The 24,045-nt window shown below is 40.5% G+C and overlaps 1 protein-coding gene across 1 annotated transcript; it reads left to right on the top strand.

Moving 5' to 3' along the window:
• The first annotated feature begins 289 nt into the window (after nucleotides 1-289).
• On the top strand, nucleotides 290-15,399 carry Arl13a (ARF like GTPase 13A). The gene is made up of 10 exons (XM_090327250.1): nucleotides 290-375; nucleotides 3,085-3,150; nucleotides 3,511-3,581; nucleotides 7,473-7,722; nucleotides 8,503-8,608; nucleotides 9,463-9,650; nucleotides 10,209-10,458; nucleotides 10,549-10,729; nucleotides 14,034-14,131; nucleotides 14,939-15,399. The coding sequence occupies exons 2-9, from the start codon at nucleotides 3,092-3,094 to the stop codon at nucleotides 14,087-14,089; spliced, it is 1,161 nt and encodes a 386-aa protein (XP_090183376.1). The 5' UTR covers nucleotides 290-375; nucleotides 3,085-3,091; the 3' UTR covers nucleotides 14,090-14,131; nucleotides 14,939-15,399.
• The last annotated feature ends 8,646 nt before the right edge of the window (nucleotides 15,400-24,045 follow it).

Here is a 24,045-nt window from a genome sequence, read left to right on the forward strand (position 1 = left end):
AAAACAAAAAAAAACTAGTTAACAGTCCCTGTTTTCCTACTTTGTCATGTTGTAATAAATGCACCAGCACATAGTAAATCCTATATATTTTGGCAAAGAAATGAAAATATGTCTAAAAGTTCATTTAGCAACTAGCTATTACTGCACAGGACAAGGTGATGTAGTTTGGTTGCTAAGAACCAGTTACTGGTTACCATAGATATCTTAGAACCTTCAAAGTCATTATTAGAGAATTGCCTTCCCTTTATAGTGGACAACTGGACTGTCTTAATCAAGTAAGAAAGCTTGAAAGCTCAATGAGCCTTCCTTAATTCTACATAGTTTATGGCGTTCAACCAAAAAGAACCAACTTACCAGATAATTAGTCCCTTCCAGGTAAGAAAAAATTATCTTCATTTTACAGATAAGAATTCTTAAAGTGGTAGGCTTTTAAGTGTAGGTTATTTCACTCCAGACTATCCACAACTGATACTAGTTCAGTTGTTTCCCACTTGGTTATCCTATCTACTCTGGAAAATTTGTGTGCTGTCAATTTGGCCTTTCTTGGCGGCAATGGCAAATAGTTTGATATCAAGATAGGATGCTCTGCCAATGATCAATAAGCAAGAAGCCAGATAAAGGTGACAGCTCACACCTGTAATCTCAGTTACTTGAGTGTCATAGATCAGGAAGAAGGAGGTTCAAGGCCAGCAAGGGCAAAAAAAAAAAATTAGTGCGATCCACATCTCAATAGCTGGACTTAGTGACAAACACTTGTAATCTTAGCTATGCAGAAAGAATAAATAGGATGATATTAGTCCAGTACAACCCAGGCAGAAACCCAAGACCCTTTTAGAAAATTAACTACAGCTCAAAGGACTGGGGTTGTGGCTCAGTGACTCAAGTGGTAGAATACCTGCCTAACAACCACGAGGCCCTGGTAAATGGGAGATGAATGTCAGGGTACCAGAACAATGAGTCACTGATGTTTCAGACTCTGCATCTTCTCAGCCTGAAGAGTAAGGCTAGAGTTTTTATCAAAGACGAAATATAATGCCATTTTTGTCTAGCACAAGCCAGAGAAATCCTCCAGGAGGCCCTTATGGAAGCTGAATAACATCATAGGGAGTAAGCTGTGCTCTAATATTTGCTATGAAATGTGAGTCTCTGTCTAGAAACAGCAATTCTCTAAAACACTACATGACTGGCTGACTCTACAGACACTTGCTAAGTTACCTGTTAATATGTTGTCACATAAATGGCTCATCAGATATCAAAGCCCATCTAAGTATCAACTGAAGTAATTTCCTAACCCAGTGAAGTCTTGCAACTCTGGACATCAACATAACCATTAGGGAACTGTAAATCTAAAGTAAACCACAGTAAGTGTTCTTTCATACACACTAGGAGAACTATGAACAAAAAAAGTGAGAGAATAAAAAAAATGGAAGTGGTACTGTGGCTCCAAGTGGTAGAATACTAGCCTTGAGTTGAAGAGCTCAGGGACAGCACCCAGGCCCTGAGCTCCAGTCTCATGGCTGATAAAAAAAAGAATGTGTGAGAACATGAAAAAATTGGAACTTTCCTAAATTGCTAGTGGGCATGTAAAATATTAGTCATCTTGCACAATAGTCTTGATAGTTTCTAGTAAGGTTAAACATAAGATATGCTACAATAACACAGAAATTATACCCAAAGGAAATGAAAACATATCCACACAGACACTTAGATACAAATGTTTCTAGCAGCAGCATTATTTATGAGTCCAAAAGTGGAAATTACCCACCACCCATGATTGGATAGTTAAAATGCAAATTATCCATAGAATGCAACTTTTTCAGCAATAACAAAGTATGAAATATTGCTACAGGCTAGAATATGATGAACCTTCATGCAACTGCCTAATTTACCCTTTTTACTTTCAATTAAGTTTTTTTTATCAGCTGTGGGGCTTGAACTTGGGCTCTAGGCACTTCCTGTTTTGAGTGGTTAATTGAAGATAAGAATCTCACAGAGACTTTTCTGCCCAGGCTGGCTTCCAACCATGATCCTTGGTAGCTAGGATTATAGGCATGAGCCACCAGTGTCCAGCCACTTTCTAACTTGGCTGCACATTGAAATCACTTGGGAGAACTTCTACAACGCCTTGGAAATCTCTGAGAGAAGGGCACCTGGATTGACATTTGAAATCTTTTATGCTAGATAATGTCTATGGACCGTGACAACTCTGCAAATGCATGTATCAGTAATATTCACCCATTTGGAACAGAGGCAATAAAAGAACCAAGGCCAATACAAAAATATTACTTAGCACACGTCCAATAAATCTTTTTCCCCCTATCAGTAGTGGAATTTGAGGACAAGGCCTCACACTTGTTAAGTAGGTGCTCCACCAGTTGATCCATGTCCTCAGCCTTAGATCTGGGGCTTGGTCTGAAACTTAGGCTTCATTTAGAATTACTACACACCAGTAATTCCAGCACTTGGTAGGCAAAGGGAAGAGAACTGTGAGTTTGAAGCCAGCCAGGGCTACAGAGCAAGACATAATCTCAAATCAACAAAACCCTAGACTGTTCTCCAATGATCAATCACCCACCTCTTCTGCAAGACTGAATAGAGATATTTCCAGAAGGAATGAACTACAGCTATAGGAATAGGCCATACCTGATTGGGTTGCTTTAATACAAGTCATTCTGTTGCATACGATGCTACAAATTAAAACCTGTCACTAGGGGCCAGGTGTGTAGCCTAGTGGTAGAGTGGTTTTCCTAGCATGCACGAAGCCCTGGGTTCAATTCCTCAGAACCACATACACAGAAAAAGCCAGAAGTTGTGCTGTGGCTCAATAGGCACAGCGCTAGCCTTGAGAAAGCCCAAGGACAATGCTCAGACCCTGAGTTCAAGCCCCGGGACAGGCAAAACAAACAAACATAAAAAGCACCTGTCAATGGAGTTGAGAATAACCTGCCTATGGCATTTATAGATAAGGAATTATCACAGTCCCAGACTTGCTAATTAACAGCATCTATGTAGTTACAAGCTGACATAGTTCATAATGAGCTTGATTTCTTATTTGCTTTTTTCCTTTAATGTTTATGAACCAAGGTGCATCATGTTCCGGCTACTCTCTGCTTGCTGGTCTCTGCTAAAAACAAATGAACCTAGACCAAGGTGATGTTAACAATGATTTATTTAGACCCATCCCACCACTTCCTCCAGTGTATCTGCCCACAGTCCTCAAGGGAGACAAATAAGCATGATATAGTTGGGAAGTGATTCAATAGCATCTTTAGGATAGGAATGGAGTATAAAGAGGATGCCAATACTGCAAGGGAAGTGAGACAAGAAAAGCATCCTTTGAGGTTGGGAAGGGGTTCCCACACCACATTCTACCATATTGACAGGGCCTTTTATGATACATGCACTGGGACTACTGTAGGCAGAAGTTCGAATACAAGGAAACAGAACTTTCCAGTCTAAATATTAATAGTGCTGTTACGGCTTTGGCTCATTTTTCTTTTCCTTTTCCAGGAATGTTACTGTCATTGTCGTTGGCTTGAACAACTCTGGCAAAAGTGCTCTTGTGGAGGCCTTTCAAAGATGTGAGGAATAAGACCATTAGATGTTATTGTGGTTTTCCTAAGGTTCAATGAGACAATTAGTCCATCCTTGCCTTACAGCCCTCAGTTTCACTCTTTTTGAGAAAAAGCACCTTTTTTTTTTACCAGTCCTGGGGCTTGAACTCAGGGCTTAAGCACTGTTCTTGGGCTTTCTCAAGGCTAGAGCTCTACCTTTTGAACCACAGCACCACTTCCACCTTTTTCTATGTATGTGGTATTGAGGAATTGAACCTGGGTCTTCATGCATGCTAGTCAAACACTCTACCACTAGGCCTAATTCATGGCCCAAGAATGAGCACTTCTTAATACGCACTGTCCCATCCTTGGGTATTAACAGTCTGTTTATGTAATGTCTGTCATTTGATCCCTTTAAGAGATATCCCAAACGAAAGTCTTCTTATGGTGTCAAAATGAGTATGCCCAACTATGTAAATAAAGCACTGTAGTCAATTATGAAGGATAACATGTTTCAAATGTCATTTCCACAATTCAATTAAAGTGGAATTTGGTATAGATAAGAGAGATAATGTAGGTAATAAACAAGTTTAATAATGTGAAAGACTTTGTGACAGCTAATATAGCAACTTGGAAGTTGAAAAATTTTTTCAGTTCAGAGATGTGTAAGTTTAATAACATATCTTCACTTTAACAGTTTGGCATTTCAAGAAGCAGTTGCACAGAATTTCAGAAAGCTACTATACCAGCTGTGAAGCCCTTGCTAACTGCTAGTGAATCAAAGGCCAATACCATGTGTGACTGACATAGGACACTTCCATTAGTGTTTATCTCATGGAAAGGGTTTGAGACATGGCTGAGTTTCATATAACCTTACAACCATCAACAAAGTACAGGAAAGGTGTAACCTGTTTCATTTGCTTCTGGATCACCTAGAACCTCTCAATTATTTTTGAGCTATAGCAATGGCCTTTCTGTTGTTTTTTGTCATCTCCAGTTGTCCCTCTATGCCAGGACCCACGCATACTTTTTCATGCCTTCCCATTCTCTCTCTCTCACTCTATGTGCATGCATGCATGCATGCATGCATGCGTGTGTGTGGGGGGGGGTACTAAGTATTAAGGCTTGAAATCCCAGCCTCGTGCTCTCACTTTACTTTTTTTTTACAGTTCTGGAGCTTGAACTCAGGGCCTGAGCATTGTCCTTGGACTTTTCCTCAAAGCTGGTGCTCTGCCACTTGAGCCACAGCACCACTTCCAGCTTTTCTATGTATGTGGTACCAAGGAATCAAACCTGGACCTTCATGCATGCTAGGCAAGCACTTTACCACTAAGCCAAACTCCTGGCCTTCTCACTTGACTTTCGCTGAAGGCTTTCACCATTTGAGTCATACCTTCCATTCCATCTTTTTGTGCTGGTTACTTGGAAATAAGAATCTCATGTACTTTTCTGCCTAGGCTGGCTTCAAACCACAAATCTGAAATGTCAGCCTCCTGAAAAACTAGGATTACAAGTGTGGGCTACCAGCACCCAACACTCCCTATTATCTTCAAAATAAAACTTTCATTCCATAGTAGCATCAAGGCCTCTAGAATTTGGTTCCTGTATCCTCTTATAAGTTTCATTTCCCCCAATGCTATGAACATGGTATTGGAAATATAAGCTTCATTTCCTATGTTCTCCATATATGTACTCTGATATAAGCAGCACAAACTATCTTTCCCCTGCCACCATAGCATTCTAATTCATATGGCTACACAGCACTTCAGATTCTCAGATACTTACCGAATCAGTTACTCCAAGACACAGCACAAACTTGACCACAGGAAAAGCCTTCCTTAACTCCCAGTGCTTCTTGCTTTGATCCCACTTGCTTCTCTCTAGTAAGCACTTATAACAGCATCCTTGCACATCTGCAGATATGTCTCCTAAAGTTTAGGGGAAAGGCCAGCTAAATCATTTGGTACATGATGGGACAAACAATGTATGAATTTTGGATGTTAGTTGGATGTCTGCAGTCATCTGCCTGGAATGATAATTCTGTATGGCCTGAGATAATGTTATAAGTATCCAAATGGCCCTTGGCAGAATAAAGGTTCCCTACCCCTTCCTGTGATCTTCTTGAGAAGCAGTAGATTAAAGGTGAAAACCTCTGTATCTTTACCCTCTATACTACTAGTATCTTCAGGTAGCTAATATATATTTGCGGAATAAGTGTTCTCCTCAATTTTCAGTTACACCATTCCCATGATACTACAAGCTGCTGTGTTATACCTTTTGTACCTGCCACCAAGAGAAGCTCCAAGAATCACATTTTAGCCAGTGGCTCAGCATAGTACCCCTCATAAAGGCAGCAAATTTGAGTCCTCACATTTTATGGTACATTCACTGGCATGTCTGCCTCTTCCAAGTCTCTGATAGGCAGAAATGGTAAGAAAGTAAATGGCAGGGGCCAGCAGCATGGCCTAGTGGTAGAGTGCTTTTCTAGCATGCACGAAGCTCTACGTTCGATTCCTTGGTACCACATACATTGAAAAAGCCCAAAGTGGTACTGTGGCTCAAGGGGTAGAGCTCTAGCCTTGATAAAGCCCAAGGACAGTGCCCAGGCCCTGTGTTCAAGCCCCAGGACTGGCAAAAAAGAAAGTAAAGGGCAGCAGGGGAGAGAAGGAGCCAAGATTAATCACAAGACAATAAAAGTAGGAATAAACCAGGTACCAGTGGTAATGCCAGTAATCCCAGAAACCCAGTAGATTGAGAGTTGAGGATCACAATTCAGAGCCAACAAGAAAGTCCATGAGACTCTTATGTACAAGCAGCCACCAAAAAGCTGGAAGTGGCAGAGGGACTGAGTTCAAGCCCCAGGACTGGCATGCAGACCCACTCCCCCCTCCCCAAGTGGTACTTGAGTTGGGCCTTGAATAAACGGATTACGGGTGTGAATCACTGGTATTTAGCTAGAAAAACTAACCAAAGCAGAAAAGTCCACAAGACTCCATCTAAAAATTTAACCAGTAAGCTAGAGGTGTGGGTCCAGTGGTAGTGCACTAATCAAGCAAGCAAGCCCAGGAAGCATGAGGCCCTGATTCAAATCCTGGACCAGCAAAAAAAAATTAAGTATTCTTCTTCCTATTATTATTTATTAGTAAGTATAGGTAGACCATATAACTTAGAACACTAATATGTCTTATGATAATGATAAGTTTAGAAGAAAGACATCTGGACTGAGGGTGGGGTTATGAGGGAAAACTTTCCAGAAATAAACAAGATCTAAAGTTTTACTTTATAAAATAGGCATTAACCAAACACAGAATAGTGGAGAGAATGGCATCTGGTGAAGGCCAGAGGTAAGAAAGAGCACAGCATGAGAATAGAGTGGAAGAAGAAGGGCAAATGAGTATAGGAAGGAACAGACTGGATGGGAACCAGGAAAATGTGGTCATCAGTTAGGTTGAAAGACCAGGAGACAGATCTGACAGGTTTTGGATGTAAAGTCTGAAGTTTCTCCTAGGAGAAGTGGACAACACTAAAGATTACTAAGCCAGGAGAAAGTAGTATGATACAGTCATGGTATAGAAGGATGCATCTAAGTACACGAGCACAATGTTGGGAAACTTGGTTAGAATTTTTTCAGAGCAGTGCTAGGAATGTGGTCTAATGGTAGAATGCTTGCCCAGCATGCATGAAGACCTGAGTTTGATTCCTCAGTGCCACATACACAGAAAATGCCAGAAGTGGTGCTGTGGCTCATGTAATAGAATACATGCCTTGAGCAAAAGAAGCTGAGGGACAGTGCCCAGGCCCTGAGTTCAAGTTCCAGGATTGCCCCCAAAAAAGCAGGATCAAAGAAAGGATCAACACCAAAACTGATGTCTATCTCTCCATGTTGTGATTGCTTCTCCCCTCTGTCCCTATGTGTAGTACTTCCCAGCAAGACACAAAATGGTATAAAACCATCATTGACTACACTCCTGCTAGATGAATATGAAGTATCCATCTACGACCTCATTGGAGACCTGAGGGGTCGAGATAAATGGCCAAACTACTATGCGCAGGCACATGGATTTATTTTCGTCCTGGATTCAACTGATTTAAGACGCATGCAAGAAGCAAAGATGGTGTTAACACGTCTGATGTTTGATAAAAGAGTGGCAGGGAAACCCATCTTACTGTAAGATTCTGCTATTGTGTCCTTCTTCCCCTTGCTAATTTGTACCTATAGAGATTAAGGGCTAGGTGGTCCCCTTGGGCTCAGTTAGGTCTTCTAGGGACTTTTTGCAAGAGTCACTTTCTACAGTATGCTATCAGTGTGGGACAAATAACTTAAATGTACAGTGATCATTTTGCAGGGTTGCATAAAAGAGAAAAGAGATTTGAATCAATCAACCTTTCACTCTTCCTGAAGACTCACTTCCTGAATTTGCTTCTCATCTGTTCTGGTTTCAGTCTTTGATCTTGAAAAGACATGATGAGAGAGAATAAATATTATTTTATATAATTGGTACCAATAGTCTCCACCTTTAGCAGGGTGTTTGGCTCTTACTGTGGGATGAGAATTCAGGTGGTCAGGCAATTCTCAAACCATTCAACTCCCTTTTTGCCTTGTTCATTCTACATTAACAATCCCAACTACAGCATGAACAGAGTCTGAGAGAAGATGTAAAAACTCTAATCCTATTCATACCATAAGTGATTCTAATTAAGTGTGGTGGCATGCTCTAGGGGAAGTCAAAAACGCACCCTAGAGATTCAAGTCATTTATGCTATTATTTCTTACAGTGACAGTTGGCTAGAACTTTTTTTGGCTCCTTTCATTGGTATGTCTTAAAACCTAACTCCTGGATATATAGCAGCTATATTAGAATCAGAGCTTCTCCTCCAGCTTTTTGCTTCTATTTTGGTTTCATTTGTCCTTTTTCCTTTCTTCCCTCTTCCCTATGCCCTGTTCTAGACTAGCAAACAAACAAGACAAGAAGGATGCTCTGTCACCTTGTGATATTATTGATTTTCTACTTCTGGAAAGGCTAGTAAATGAGACCAAGTCCATGTCCCGCGTGGTAAGTGTTAATCCCTTTTTTTCTTCTATTTTTGAGGGCCTGCTGCCTATTTTGAGGGCCTGCTGCCTATTTTGAGGGCCTGGCCCTGTCCCGCATCACCTTCTTATGGAAAGCAAAGTTGCTGTATACTGGGCACCATGTACAATGATGATTTCTAATTCCATAATATAAAACTCTGCCTTAAAAACAAACAAATAAACAAATAATTTCGCCGAGGTTGGCTCATGCCTGTAATCCTAGCTACTGAGGAGACTGAGATCTCAGGATCAAGGTTCAAAGCCAGCCTAGACACAAAAGGACTTGAGACTCTTATCTCCAATTAACCTCTAGAAAATGGGAAGTGGGGCTTGGCTCAAGGGTAGGGTGGTAGTATTGAGCTGAAGAGCTCAGGAACAGTGCTCAGGCCTAGTTCAAGCCCCATGACCCACAAACAAACAAAAGCAATGTAAAGTTGGAAAATTTTTGTAAACTCATCATGTAGGTAAGAAAGATAAGTGCTTTTAAAGCATTTATCTACTTTCACAGATATAGATGCTACATGTTTCCTAAGAGGAGTAGACCGTATTAGGTACAGTACAACTCATGTACCGCTTCTTTTTAGATGAGAGTGATCAAGCCTGTGGGGACTAGGGATCCTCTGACCCAAGTCTAAGACTTTCTCTCTCCCTCTCCCTCCTCTCTCTGTCCCCCTCTCTCTGTCCCTCCTCTCCCTCTCCCTCTCCCTCCCTCCCTCCCTCCCTCCCTCCCTCCCTCCCTCCCTCCCTCCCTCCCTCCCTCTCTCTCTCTCTCTCTCTCTCTCTCTCTCTCTCTCTCTCTCTCTCTCTCTCTCTCTCTCTCTCTCTCTCTCATCACAGGAGCCATGCTCAGTCACCAAAGATCTCCAAAGGAGAAATTATCAGTCAATAATTTCAGGGCTACGCTGGCTCTTAGCTGCCATTGGAGATAAATATGAGGAGATATATACTCGCAAACAAGCATCTACTATGAGCATCCCACCTTTCAAGAGTACCAGAGGCTCTGGAGAAAGATGCACATCAGAGAGGTACTAAGCTGCCTGCACTAGATTTATTGATAAGGATAGAATCAGGAGTCAATATTCAAATGCTGGAGTTCTGGGTAGCACTGAGAAACTCATTCAAGATTGAACAGTCCAAATGGGACAGCAATTACTTACCAACACTCCAATGGACAGGTACACTTCCTAACCTCACACAACTTAAGTGGTCACATCATTACAAAATGTAATGAAAACGTAACAGCATTAGTGATTCTCCAACACAGGGCTTATGCTCCCTGGCTTGCAATGTGCAAGAGAAAAGGAACACAAGTCCTTTGAGTAGCCTATTGACATTACTCTATGTTTGGATATAATAGAGCCCTTAGTTGTCTGATCCTCCCAATAATGAAGGACAGGGAAAAGGATGGAAAAGAAGAAACAGAAAAAGAAAACAAGAGAGGATGAAGATTTTGAGGAGTAAAAGCCTAGTGTCCTCTTGCTCTATTGTCCAAATGCACACTTGCAGGATAGTGTAGTAGCTTCAATACAGAAAGATTGAAATGTGTGTTTCTACTACTGCTTTGTCTTTCCAAACTTCTCCAGCTTCACTGCCAGAGAGGGAGTGTCTAAAGACAAAAGACAGCATGTTGAGAAAAGGCAGCATTTTGATAAAAGACATTTTGAGAAAAGGCAACAGCTTGTGAAAAGACAACATTCTGAGAAAAGACCACAGTCTGAGAAAAGACAACATTCTGAGAAAAGACAACCGTTGGAGAAAAGACAACATTTTGAGAAGAGACAGCATTTAGGACAACGCACAAAGGAATCTAGACCTCTAAAGTCAATACTACAGGTAAATGGCTCCTTAAAGATTATTGCCCAGGAACAGTCCTTCAACTCTTGAGCACTGAATGATTATTTTTCCCATCTTCTTGCTGTACAGAAAGATGGTCTACGGTTGAGGCCCAAAAAAAATATATCAGTAACATTTGCTTTGGATGAACCGATGAAAGAAGGTGAATGTTCCAAAGGAAATACAGCTCTGGACAATATTGAGCCTTACTACAAACAACACTACAAATTAAGGGCACCGGTGCACTATGTTGACAATAATCTTTTTGAAGGTAATGTTAAATCAGTGATAGAAGAAACGTTGTAGAGGCTTCCTTCCCAATTTCTACGATAGAATTACTATTTTGAACCGGAAAGTCTTTTCTCACACTGTGATTGGTGTGTGGAAGGACAAGTATAGGAAGAGTGCTTAGGGACCACTTTCTGCTCAGCCAATGTGACCCTCCAGCATCTTTCTGCTGCTATAGGGATACATTAAAGACTATGATTGTCAGTAGTGGAAATACAGGTTTGTACAGACTTTATAGAGAGTAGTTTAACTGCCTCTCTCCTTCTCTCCTCTCAATACATTCTAAGAACTTTAAAAATGTTGTTGGACATGGTGACTCAGAATGATAATGCTTAATAATCCAAACAATTTGGAAGGTAGAGTCTGGGAAGATCGTAATTTGAGGCCAGCAAGGGATAAAGTTAGCAAGCCCACTTCTCAATAAGTTGTATAGGCCTATCATCCCAACTACATAAGCCATAACGAAGACTGTGGTTCAATGCTGGCTTCAGCAAATACAAGAGACCCTCTCTGAAAAATAACTAAATCCAAAGAGGGCTGAGGGTATGGCTCAAGTGGTAGAATGTAACTGCCTAGCAAGTATAAGGCTCACAGTTCAAGCCCCAGTACAGCCAAAAAATTGTAGAAGACATTTAAAGCAGTACTCTCATTTCTCGAGCTGTTAAGTACCCAAAGAAGTATGTTGGTAGCTGTTCCATCATAGCACTGTGTAGAAAAGGAAAATGATGGAAACAACGTAAATGTGCAACAAGGCTACATTTGGTAACATCTAGTCATATCCTATGCAAACATAAAAAAGCCTAATACTGACATGGAACATTTTCTATTACATGACATAATTTTGTACATTATAAAGTGTGTGTGTGTGTGTGTGTGTGTGTGTGTGTGTGTACAGACAGACATATATTTGAAGGAGGAACATCTAAATATTAGCTGTGATGATGAAGTACTTTGTGATATTAAAAAGTAAATGGCCTAAGTGCCCTTCCATAGATTTCTTCTTTTGTGTGTGGTTCTGCCCATGTTTGAACTCAAGATCAGAGTGATCTTTCTTAGCTTTTTATTGAAGGCTGACACTCTACCACTTGGGCTATACCTCTGTTTTCAGCTTTTTGCTTCTCTGTCCAGGCTGACTTTTAACCACAATCCTCAGATTTCAGCCTCCACAGTTACTAAGATTACAAGCATGCAAGAGATTCTGATTTCCACATTAGATTTTTATTTTATAAAAATTTCCTTTCTGGGGGCCGGGAGTTTGACCTAGTGGTAGAGTGCTTGCCTAGCATGCCCGAAGACCCGGGTTCGATTCCTTGGTACCACATATATAGAAAAAAGCCGGAAGTGGTGCTGAGGCTCAAGTGGTAGAGCTCTAGCCTTGAGAAAGCCCAAGGACAGTGCTCAGGCCCTGAGCTCAAGCCCAGGACTGGCAAAAAAAATTTCCTTCCTGGGTGGGGCTGAGGGTTTGGCCTAGTGGTAGAGTGCTTGCCTAGCATGCATGAAGACCTGAGTTCGATTCCTTGGCACCACATACACATAGAAAAGCCAGAAATGGTGCTGTGGCTCAAGTGGTAGAGCTCTAGCCTTGAGAAAGCCCGAGGACAGTGCTTAGGTCCTGAGTTAAAGGCCCAGAATTGGCAAAAAAATTCATTTCTGGGGCCGGGAGTTTGGCCTAGTGGTAGAGTGCTTGACTAGCATGCATGAAGACCGGGGTTCGATTCCTCAGTACCACATACATAGAAAAAGCTGGAAGCGGTACTGTGGATCAAGTGGTAAAGCTCTAGCCTTGAGAAAAGCCCAAGGACAGTGCTCAGGACCTGAATTCAAGCCCCATGACTGGCAAAAAAATAAATGAATAATAAAAAAGTAAACCTGGGTGCCCATGGCTCATAACTATAATCCTAGGTATTCATGAAGTTAAGTAGCAGTACACCATCCTTGAACAAATAAAGCTAGTAGATAGGGTTCAAGACCCAGTACAGCAAACAAAACATAATCAGAACCTCTTTTTTCCAATTCTATGTTTTTGTTGTTTCAGTTTTCTGTACCCTTTTAAGTTTATCTGATTCCTGAAATGGAAAGGAATCACAGAAACAGCAGGACAAGGATAAACAATAATACTAGGCACTATGTTGGAAATGAACTTTACAACTTGGGCGTGGGAGGAGGGTGTGAGGAGGGAAAAGTGGGAGAAAATGAGGTAGGTGGTAACAGTGTTAAAAAATGTATTCATTACCTTACTTATATAACTATAATCCCCCTTTTCATCACCTTTACAATAAATAATAATAATAATAATAATAATAATAATAATAATAATAAACCCAGTACTGATACATGGGGAAAACAATAAGTGGTGGATGACAGGGAAGAAAGCCAGGCTCAGCTGAGGGATGGGGGAGACAGCATTGGAACAGTAAAGGAGACTAAATATGGTCAATGTAATTTATTTACATTAACAATAAAACCTGTTGAAATTGTTTTAAGAAGAGGGAGTAGGAAAGAATACTAGAGAATATGATGCTGATTGTGATACTTTATATCTGTATGTAGAAATGTCACAATGAAATCCCCTTTGCACTAATGCATGCAAATAAATAAAAATGGAGCCGGGCACTGGTGGTTCATGTCTGTAATCCTAGCCACTCAGAAGGCTAAGATCTGAGGATCATATATGAAGCCAGCTGGACAAAAAACGTCCATAAGACTCTTATCTCCAATTAACCACTAAGAAACTGGAAGTAGAGCTATGGCTCAAAGTGGCAGAGGACTAGCCTTGAGTGATAACGCTCAGGAACAGGGCTCAGGCCCTGAATTCAAGTCCTACAACTATTAACAAAATGAAACAAAAAACAAAACAAAACAAAAAAACAGAAAAGGGCCAGGAATATAGCCTAGCAGTAGAGTGCTTGCCTAACATGCATGAATCCCTGGGTTCCATACCCTAGTACCACATACACACAAAAAAAGCCACAAGTGGTGCTGTGGCTCAAGTGGTAGAGTGCTTTCCTTGAGGAAAGCCCAAGCACAGTGCGAAGGCCCTGAGTCCAAGCCCCAGGACTAGAGGGGGGAGGGGAAGAAATTAAAAAAAAACAAAAAATCATTTCTTATAATAAGCAGATACCATTTATCCTAATACAATAGAAGCATTTCTAATAAAGCTGTGAGGACCTGAAAGTTCACTTTTATTACTGGTCACTCCTCAGTGCTCCTCAGAACCTCCAATCACCAAGACTATGAACTGTCAATATCATAATGTCATCCAGGCTGACATAGATCTGATCCTTCAGGTTACCCAGGAGACATGGAATGTTATGCCTACATGGAGGGACCAGCAATACACTAAAGCTACAAGGACAAAATAGGCTATGAACTCTGGAGAGAAGGGGTAAGAATAAAAATTATTCATCTTGTAGAAGAGAAAATGTCTTGCAACAGGCACTGAATAAAAGAATTTTGGAATATATCATAACTGTATATATATATATGTGGCATAAAGAATCTCAATGAGAACTATAGATCAATGGAGGCTATGGGAGTGGAAACAGAGAAATAGGATCTATTAAAGGGGTAAGTACCACTAGGAGGGAACTGGGCTAAATGAGGGGGGTAAATGAGGATACATATGCCAGAAATAGTTTGCATGTATTAAAATTGAATACTGAAGCCAGTTGAGGTTGTGTGGGAAATGGTGTTAAAGAGAGTGATGGATAGGGTGAGACTGATTGAGACATAATATATGCATATGTAGAAAGGTCACAATGAAACTTCCCTTGCATAGCTAATGTATACAAATAAAATATTTTCCAAATAAATAAAAGCTTTTGATTTATAAAAAAGAAGAGGAAATATCTTTCCCGATGTTAAGTAGACACCCCTAAACCAACCCATAAATGATTTTATTTCCATAAACTCAGAACCTAGGGCAAAAATGAATGGGTATGTAGGACAAAGAGATGTTATGAGATAATACTGTGTTTAGTATTCCTCAAAGTACTAATCAAACTCTTAAAGATCAGAGAAGAGAGAGCAAGAGTAAATGTATGAATCTGGGGCATGGGATGAATACCTTGTGGAACACAGTTTACACCCCTGTTGGAAATTGGCCAGTATCCTCCTACTCACGTGGTTTTGGAAGGAAATCTGGTACTTGGTTTTGCCTGCAAGTGACTGACTATTTTCTTTCTCTGATTAGACTTTTAACCAACAACTACAGAGAAAAAGAGAAGGAAACCAAAAAGATCACCTCATACACTCACACCCCTCAGCAAATGGGCTTACTCCAGAACTGGCAGGAGGGCTCAGCTTCTTAACTCCTATTGAAAAGATCTCTCCAGTCCATGTTCAAGTCCACCTACTCTTACATCACCACATACCTAAGAACCACCTTTGTTTCTGTCCATCTGTGTTCTAGCCAGCCAGTTAATCCTATATTTACCAAAAGGTTCATTAAATGAAGTAGCATCCATTTGAGAATGAATACAACCATGGCAAAAAAAAAGACTATCTTTGTACTTGGTTGCTCCTGATGAAGCCTGTGGACAAAATGTCACTGATGCCCAAATAAAAATGAGCCTTGGAAGTATAGGGTTACTTAAGAAACATTTTTTCTTAAGGTTCTTACATGTAAAGGGAAGGCAAAATAAATAGATTTCTTGTTGTGAATTATGCTCTACTGAATCATTTGTAATTACTTGTCCCAAGAATGAGTCCTAGCCACTGCCTGGGAAGCCCAACAACTGTTTTCCTGTCCCTTCAGGAACAGTAACTGCTCCCTCTGCTAACATCTAGAAGCACTGACCCCTCCTATTCCCAGGCTGCTGCGGTAGTTCGTATTGGTGGATTTTTTTTTCTAAAAAATTTTTTAAATCGTTGTATAAAGCAATTACCATTCCGCATGTCAGTTTGTAAATACAATCCATCTTGAATGATGTCATCCCCTTCCTTCATCATTCTTCCCCATCCCTGTGTAGGTGGTGCCTTACTATTATTCCTATTATCATCTCCATTATACACCACATTCCCAATTAGTTAGTACCTTTTGGATGCCAGACACAATGCCTTGTTCACTCCAGCTCACAGCCTTTGGGTGCAACTATTATACCTCATTGCATTTTACAGATGAAGATACTGTTAAAAAAAAAGCAGAACAAGGAGTTGAATCAAGATCTTTCTGACTCCAGAACTACATTAGGCTAGACAGATCCACTTAACACTTTCTCAAATACTCGCCAGAAAGAAAAAGCTATAACTAGGGGAAAAAATGCTGAAATGTATGGATGCCCATGTCAGGAGAATTAAACACACCAGCAGTGCTAGCAGACATGGTTCCTGGAGGACTTCATTTCATTAGGTGATGATTAAATGCTTTACATATATTAATTGCCTTTCATCCTCACATGCATATTAAGTCAGTTCTATCATAGACACAGAAAGTGCTATATTCACGTAAGTGAAACTATGTACCAGGTGACAGAAGTAGTTAGTAGTTATTGAGCTGGGAAGAACCTTACAGATCCCCTAGTCTACATGGGAAACCTGAGGTATAGTCAGGTTAAATGACATGCCAAAGATGGTTCATGGTTACTGGCAGAGCTACTCTGACAACCCCCATGTCCTATGTGCCCAAACCAAGCTCTGCACTGTGCTAAAAGTTCATGTCTTCCTTGGGTATTTTAAAATTTCTCACTCTATCTGCTTTCTGTTGACAAACACTCACCTGGGAAATAGACAAAGCTTTTGCTGAAGAAGCATTCAAAGGGATTAGAGACATAGCTCAGTTGAAGAAGACAACTTGCCTAGCATGCACAAGACCCTAGGTTTGATTAATCTGTAGTGGCTGCACCTGACATGCACCCATGCATACGCGCATGCACATTTTAGCATACAAACCCAAAGTCAGCAAAACATGATTCTTAGAACTGAGCCAGGCATAGTGGCTTACATCTGTAATCTCAGAACTGGGGAAGTAGAAACAGGAGGACTACAAATTGGAGGCCACTCTGGGGTAAGACTTTGTCTCAAAAAATCAGTAGCAGGGTTAGGAGGTATAGTGATTGCCTAGCATGCATGAGGTCCTGGGTTCGATTCTTTGGTACCACAGAAACAAAAAATAAATACAATTAATTAAAAATATCAACAGCAACAAGAAAGAAAATTGGGTCATCCACATTTTTCCTTATGGCATATGTGTTTAGGAGGCAGACAAGGAAAGGGAAGTGGGCATATGTATGTTTTTAGGCTGAAAAACTGCTAGCAAAACAATACTGGGAGTTAGGAGGGAAAAACTAGGAGAAAAGAGGTGGCACTGCTTCAAAAGGAAATGTACTCATTACTTGACTTATGTAACTGTAACCCCTCTGGACATCACCTTTATAATAATAAAAAAGAACATATAAAAGTGAGTAAGGCATGCATAATATTAGCACTCAGAAATTTCAGGCTAATGAAAACTTGCAAGTGGGAAAACTGGCCTACCATTGGCACTGACAATATTTTATGACATATGAAAATGATTTGTTTGCTTTAACAGATCAGTTAAACAGCCTTCAATTGATATACAAGTATCTGACTTAAAAAGAAAAACGAAACTGAAAACCCACTTCTATTTGTGGGATGTATGTGTTCCTGAGAATCAACTAGAGTTTCCTACCTAGAATCCATCAATCCTAAAAACTTTCTAAAAGATTCTCCCATAAAGCTAGTATATCTTTATTCAAATACAAGGAAAAGAAATATTTTTGAGGGAATCTTAATTTTGTTGCTAATGGAGGAACCCAGTGAAGATAGAAATAACATTAACCCACCTCACAGATACATTGTAAAGTTTTAAGGAAATACTCTACACGAAAATGTTCACCACTATACCTGGCACACCCTAAATACTCCATTATGTGTTAGCTGCTATTATCATGATTTGGAGGAAGACCTTGGAACTAAGAATATGGCACAAGTATTAAAGTACCTGCCTAGGAAATGCAAGGCCTTGAATTTAACCCTCAATACCACCATTAAAAAAGTACTTCTAGGCTGAGATATGGTTCTGGTGGTAGAGCCCCTGTCTAAAGGAAGAACTCAGATTGTCAGAAAGCTATGCTTCTACATTAAAAGTAAATTAAGGATTTTATTTTGAAAGGAATCTTATTCTGTAGAGATCAATTCAAAGAGCAATGTCTAAGATCTAAAGGACAATGGTTATACATAATCTAGGATAATTACAACCAATGCTTCTGTATCTTAATAATTCTAACTCAAAGGCTGAGGGAAGAGAATTGGCTCTTTAGTAAGATGTTTCCTAACCCAGTTTATGTCCATGTCCAGTTGATTTTATTATTCTTTCAGGTGATGAAAAGAAAATATAACATGGATAGGATGATGCTAAGCGAAATGAACTCCAGGATATGGAACAAGAGGTTTATCCTTGTGGTTGTTGTATGTGAGGTTATTTCTTTCCTTTTGTTATTTTCCCTTATGGTTTATTCCCTGTTGATAATGTACCTGACTTTGGTACTCAGTGTATTGTATATATATTTATTTGTTTATTTGAATTAGGGAAGGGGAACAACAAGATGATGAGACAAAGGACAAAGGCTGAACCAGTGTAACAGCAATATTCACAAGACAATATGTTGGAAATGGACTTTACACCTTGGAGTAACAATGTTCAAGAAGCAATGTACTGGTCTAGAAGTGTAGCCTAGTTGTAGAGTGCTTGCCTAGCATGCACAAAGCCCTGGGTTTGATTCCTCAGTACCACATACACTGAAAAAGTCAGAAGTGGAACTGTGGCTCAAGTGGCAGCGCATTAGCTTGATCTAAAAATGTCCAAGGACAGTAACCAGGCCCTGAGTTTAAAAAGAAGTAATGTACTCACTACCTTACAAATGTGATTGTAACCCCTCTATACATCACCCTGACAATAAAATAAAAAAATTTTTAAAGTTATAGCAAGGATAAAAAATATATAACATGGGCTGGGAATGTGACTCAGTGGTAGAATACTTGCCAAGTATACATGAAGCCCTGGGTTTGATTCCTCAGTACCATATACACAGAAAAGGCCAGAAGTGGCACTGTGGCTCAAGTAGTAGAGCATTAGCTTTGAGCACATAAAGACCCAGGGACAGAGCCCGGGCCCTGAGTTGAAGCCTCAGAACCAGCAAAGACATGTGGACGGTGTTAAGACCAACTGAAGAATATATTGCTGTCTGTAAAAGATTTCTTGTCAAAATGTCTTGGATTGCACTTTAGTTGAGGAATTACAGTGTAAATAGTTGAAAAACATTGATAAAATAAAATCATTTAGTTATGGAAATGGGTATAGTGTTAAAAGTTTCTGTTTATGAAATATGTGTATTAAATAACTTAAAATGAAGGAAAAGGAGAAAGGGAAAAGGGAAAAGGGGGAAGGGGAAGGGGGAGGGGGAAGGGGAGGGAGAAGGGGAGGAGGAAGAGAAAACCAGTGATAAATTAGGTTTGGAGCATGATAACCAGTCATAGCTAACTTAACTATAAATCCTGGGATTTGAAGAATAGGTACCTGGGCCACACTGGGGAACTTTGAATATGGTTTCTTCCTGCAAGGAATTACTCCTCTTCAAGGCAGTCACTACAGTCAAGATAATAATGAAGTATGCCAAACACTTTACTTAGAAGAATCTTGCCAACTAGTGTTCTTAGCCCTAAGATGTCATTGGCTATGGCTGGGATACAGATCAAGCCTGGACTTACTGCTTTGTTACCCAATCTAAAAATGCTTTAGTGGAACACCAAAACTTGGATATCTGACAGGATATACAGAGAAGAACTGTTACCCAATGTCCTGAGCCTTGAAATCATCCCTTCATCTCACTTCATTTCAGACACACCTACAAGAACTGGAGCCACAACTTCTCTGCTCTGCCACTTATTTCATCAGCTATAACTATCTGCCTTCCCACTCAGCTTGTCCTCTTCCTAACTCCAGGTTCTGTGAGAGACACAGGTGGCTTTCTTAGCTCAGGCAAGAAGGGAAAAGGCAGTAGGTCCCCGATGCTTACATATAGATACCAGCTCAGGGTATCTATAGGGTTTATGGGACAGGGACAATAAGCCTCTATGCCCAGGCAATATGTGACATGTACAAGTTTGGGAAACTGAGGATTTGGAGGGTTCTGCTGTGGAGTAATGTTAAAGTACTCAGACTGCTGTGCACTGATGATTCAAAAAATCCCATGAATCTCACTCTCATGCCAGTCACAATTTCCAGGAACTAAAATAGACCTTTAGTACTAGGACACAGCAAAGCCTTTAGGTCTGCTCAGAAAAACCAACACAGTCCTAAGAACATGGTGCTATGTTTCAGCAGTCTAGGAACAAGCAAGTATGTGCGCTGACCACAACTGCAGAAAGCACACAAGGCAGAGGACATCTCTAAGAATAAAGATACCATTGTTCTTTTAAATTTTATCTCCCATCCCCCAACATGGTTTTCTTTTCCTTCTCTTTTTCTTTTCCGCCTTAATCTTTCTCTCTTTTTTTTGCCAATCCCAGGGCTTAAACTGAGGGCCTGAACACTATCCTTGGATTTGTTCAAGGCTAGAGCTCTACCACTTGAGCCACAGCACCACTTCTGGCTTTTTCTGTATAAGTGTTACCAAGGAATCAAATCCGGGTCTTCATGCATACTAGGCAAGCACTCTACCACTAGGCCAAAATCCTGGCCCTTTAATCTTTCTTTCCTTTCCATTTCTTCTTCTTCTTCTTCTTCTTCTTCTTCTTCTTCTTCTTCTTCTTCTTCTTCTTCTTCTTCTCCTTCTCCTTCTCCTTCTCCTTCTCCTCCTTCTCCTTCTCCTTCTTCTTCTTCTTCTTCCTTTTTGTCCTCATACTTGGTGGTTAGAGAAAACAGTTTCATGGACCTCCTTTCCTGGGTTAGCTTTAAACCATAATCCTCAGATCTCAGCCTTTTAAGTAGCTAGCATTATACACAGGAGCCAGCAGTGTCCAGCCTTGTTTTTCTTTTTTTCTTTCTGTTTTAAAAGACAGCCTTACTATATATAGTCCATGCTGGCCTCAAACTTGCTAGGTAGTTCAGGCTGGCCTTGAGCTTCTGATCCTCCTAACTGTAACTCCTGTTGAGGTATTAGAATATTCCACTACTCTACTCCTGACTGACAGCATACTTTCAATACTTTTTAAAAAGAAAATTGTCATGCTAGGTCATAGAGACATCTCCCTACCTTATAGCCGACAGAGGAGTTAATTTCAGATAATTTGTTTCACTACCAGACATGAATTGAATACTAAAGAGTTTTGTTTTAAAATGGTCCCAAGTATTCCTCTCTGTATAGCTGCTTACATTCAGAGAACCTACTGGAATGTCACTGACATTTCCATGATGATATGAAAAACTTCTTTGTACCTTAGTTGTATAAGGTGATGGTCACTATGACATTACCACACATGCAATATATCTCAATCAATCTAACCCTTTCTTTCACTCTTTCTCCCCTTCATAAACAACTTCATTGTTCTATTTTCATATATGCAAATAAACTACTTTATCCCCTTTCTTGTTGATACTCAACCCTCACAGAAGATGTTTTACTCTCTTATCATTCATTTTTTAGCATGTATTAGTTGTACCAAGGGATCTCACTATGGAAGTTCAGTTGTTATGCTTTGCTCAGAATAAATCTCTCTGGTGCTTGCTTGCTTCCTTTCTCTGTCTCTGTCTCTGTCTCTGTCTGTGTCTGTCTCTCTCCTGTTGTTCATAGGGCTTGGACTCGGCCTGGGTGCGGTCCTTGAGCTCTTCAGCTCAAGGCTAGTGCCCTACCCCTTGAGCCACAGCACCATTTCCGGTTTTCTGGTGGGTACTAGGATTACAGGCATGAGCCAGCGGGCCCAGCCTAGCTCTGATTTTTGTAGCATTTGCTTTCAACCAGCATGTTTAAGGTTGGGGGGGTATTTTTTTTTCTGGTTCTAGGGTTTGAACTCAGGGCCTAGGTGATGACCCTGAGCTATTTTTGCTACAGGTTAGCAGTTTGCCACTTGAGCTACAGGTCTACCTTCTTCCTTTTTGGTGGTTAACTGAAGATCAGAGTCTCATGAGCTTTCCTGCCTGGGCCAGAAGTTTGGCCCTGTGGTAGAGTGCTTGCCTAGCATGCATGAAGACCCAGTTTTGATTCCTTGGTACCACATATATAGGGGGAAAAAAGCCAGAAGTGGTGCTATGGCTCAAGTGTTAGAGTTCTAGCCTTGAGAAAGCCCAAGGACCTTAGCTCAAGGCCAAGGACTAGCCAAAAAGAAATGCTGTTCTTAGACTGCTGGGCAGTTAGTATTGTAGGCATGAGTCCCAAGCACTCAGCTTGTTTAGAGATTTTAAAATACTGTGCCATGTGTGTGGCCTAGTGGTAGAGAGCTCACCTAGAATGCATGAAGCCCTGTATTCTTGGTATCACATACACAGAAAAAGCTGGAAGTGGTGATGTGGCTCAAGTTGTAGAGAGCTAGTCTTGAGAAGGTCCAAGGACAGTACTCAGGCCCAAGTTCAAGCCCAGGACTGACAAAAAATACATGTAGGCTTTTTCTTCTAACTTTTCATCTTGAAATTGATTTTAAATTATCAAAGGGTTGTAAATGTAGTAAGAATTGTTTATACCCCTACCATCTTAGTACTTATGACATATTGATCAAAACTATCACATTAACATTAACACAAGACTAGCTACTAGATAATTCAGATGTCACCAATTTTTCCAGAAATGCCCTTTCTCTGATCAGGATCACTAAAAACATGGATTTTTTTTTGCCAGTCCTGGATTTTGAACTCTGGCCCTGGGCACTGTATTTGGGCTTTCTCAGGTCTAGCACTCTACCATTTCCAGCCTTTTTTGTGTGGTACTGAGGAATCAAACTCAGGGCTTTGTGCATGCTAGGCAAGCATTCTACCACTAGGCCATGCTCCCATCCCACAACATGGATCTTATGTCTCATTTTTAAACTACCCCATCCAGAAAGATTTCTTGATTGGGTTGAAAGGGCAAGCTAGTAGGTGTAACAAGCAATTTATGGTGCTAAGCTACTACACCCAGAAGGGAACTCCAGCACTCAATACCAAGCCCTTAATCCACGACACTTTGCCATGGTTATTTTCAGGAAACATGTCTTACATTAGCACTTCTCACCATAGTACAAAGGGATTTGACACATGGGTTATTTTTAGCAACCAATATTATGAAGGTGACAAAATGAGAGGGCGGGCCTTCCCTGTCTGTTTTCTATGCTTCTCTCTTTGTCAAACTGTATTTAAACTTTTCACAAGAAGCTGGAACATTTAACTCTAACATAAATGCTGAGAAAACTCCCACACTAACAGGGAAAAGACTTTCCAACATGTGTTGGGTTTCATTTGCTTGAAATTAAGAGTACCAACCTTCAATGGTTTGACTATTTCTCAATTTAATGGTGGGTATAGAAACCATAATTGAACCTGGAATTTAGACTACCTTAGAGGTATGTGTCCCACAGTTTAATAGATACAGGGCAGTTCCAATTCATCCATGCAATGGATCCCAAAGATCAACAAATGATGCTCAACAGTGGTCCATGATGCTAATCTACAGTGCCTACTAAATTAGATGCATTATTTGCATTTTTAATTAGTAATATTTTTCTTGGCCAATTTTCATTATTTTAAACGTGATGTAAGTCAAGTAAAGAGTACATTTCTTTTTGGACAGTATCATCCCTTCCCTCACTGTCTCGCACATTTTCCCTCCTATCCCCACCCAAGAGCTGTATAGTTCATTTTCAACATAGGGTCCAGTGAGTATCACTCCTGCAATGGTTCACCCTCTGTCCCACCATTTTATTTTTCAAATTATGATAGATTTATAGGGAAGGAATTCTATCACAGATTAAAGATCATTTACACTAGCATGACTTCTATTTTATAGGGAGAAAAGAGGGGAATAGAGTAGTGTTGGGAGCAAGAGTGGAATCAAACTGTACTTTGATTTGCATCAGATAATTGCTTGTTTGTCTTATTGTTTTTTGGCCTTCTCCTGTTCAATTGATCTGAGATTTACCATATGAATGTAACCCCCAACAGTTCCCTGATTAACCATCTGGATGTAACACCTGGCAGTGCCCTGGTCTCAAGAAGGGATATAAGCTTTGAGTTGAGAATAAACGGGGCGCGGCAGTTTTTGCCTGGGCTGCAGACCTCCCGGACCCGATGTGTTTGTCTCTCTTCTATTTTTTCCAGTCCCTGCCCCCTATTTCAGGAACCCCAATTTGCTGCCGGTAGGCCCCGGCAGAGTA

This window comes from Megascapheus bottae, chromosome X (genome assembly GCF_031878675.1).
Source record: "Megascapheus bottae isolate mThoBot1 chromosome X, mThoBot2.hap1, whole genome shotgun sequence".
In the NCBI taxonomy this organism is placed as follows: domain Eukaryota; kingdom Metazoa; phylum Chordata; class Mammalia; order Rodentia; family Geomyidae; genus Megascapheus; species Megascapheus bottae.

Excerpts from the sequence above, each read along its gene's own strand:
- Arl13a (XM_090327250.1), top strand. The coding sequence starts at position 3,092 with ATGTTCCGGCTACTCTCTGCTTGCTGGTCTCTGCTAAAAACAAATGAA. Across the intron at positions 3,151-3,510 it reads ACAAATGAACCTAGACCAAG|GAATGTTACTGTCATTGTCG; the intron begins GTGATGTTAACA and ends TTCCTTTTCCAG. Across the intron at positions 10,730-14,033 it reads TGACAATAATCTTTTTGAAG|GTTACCCAGGAGACATGGAA; the intron begins GTAATGTTAAAT and ends CTGATCCTTCAG.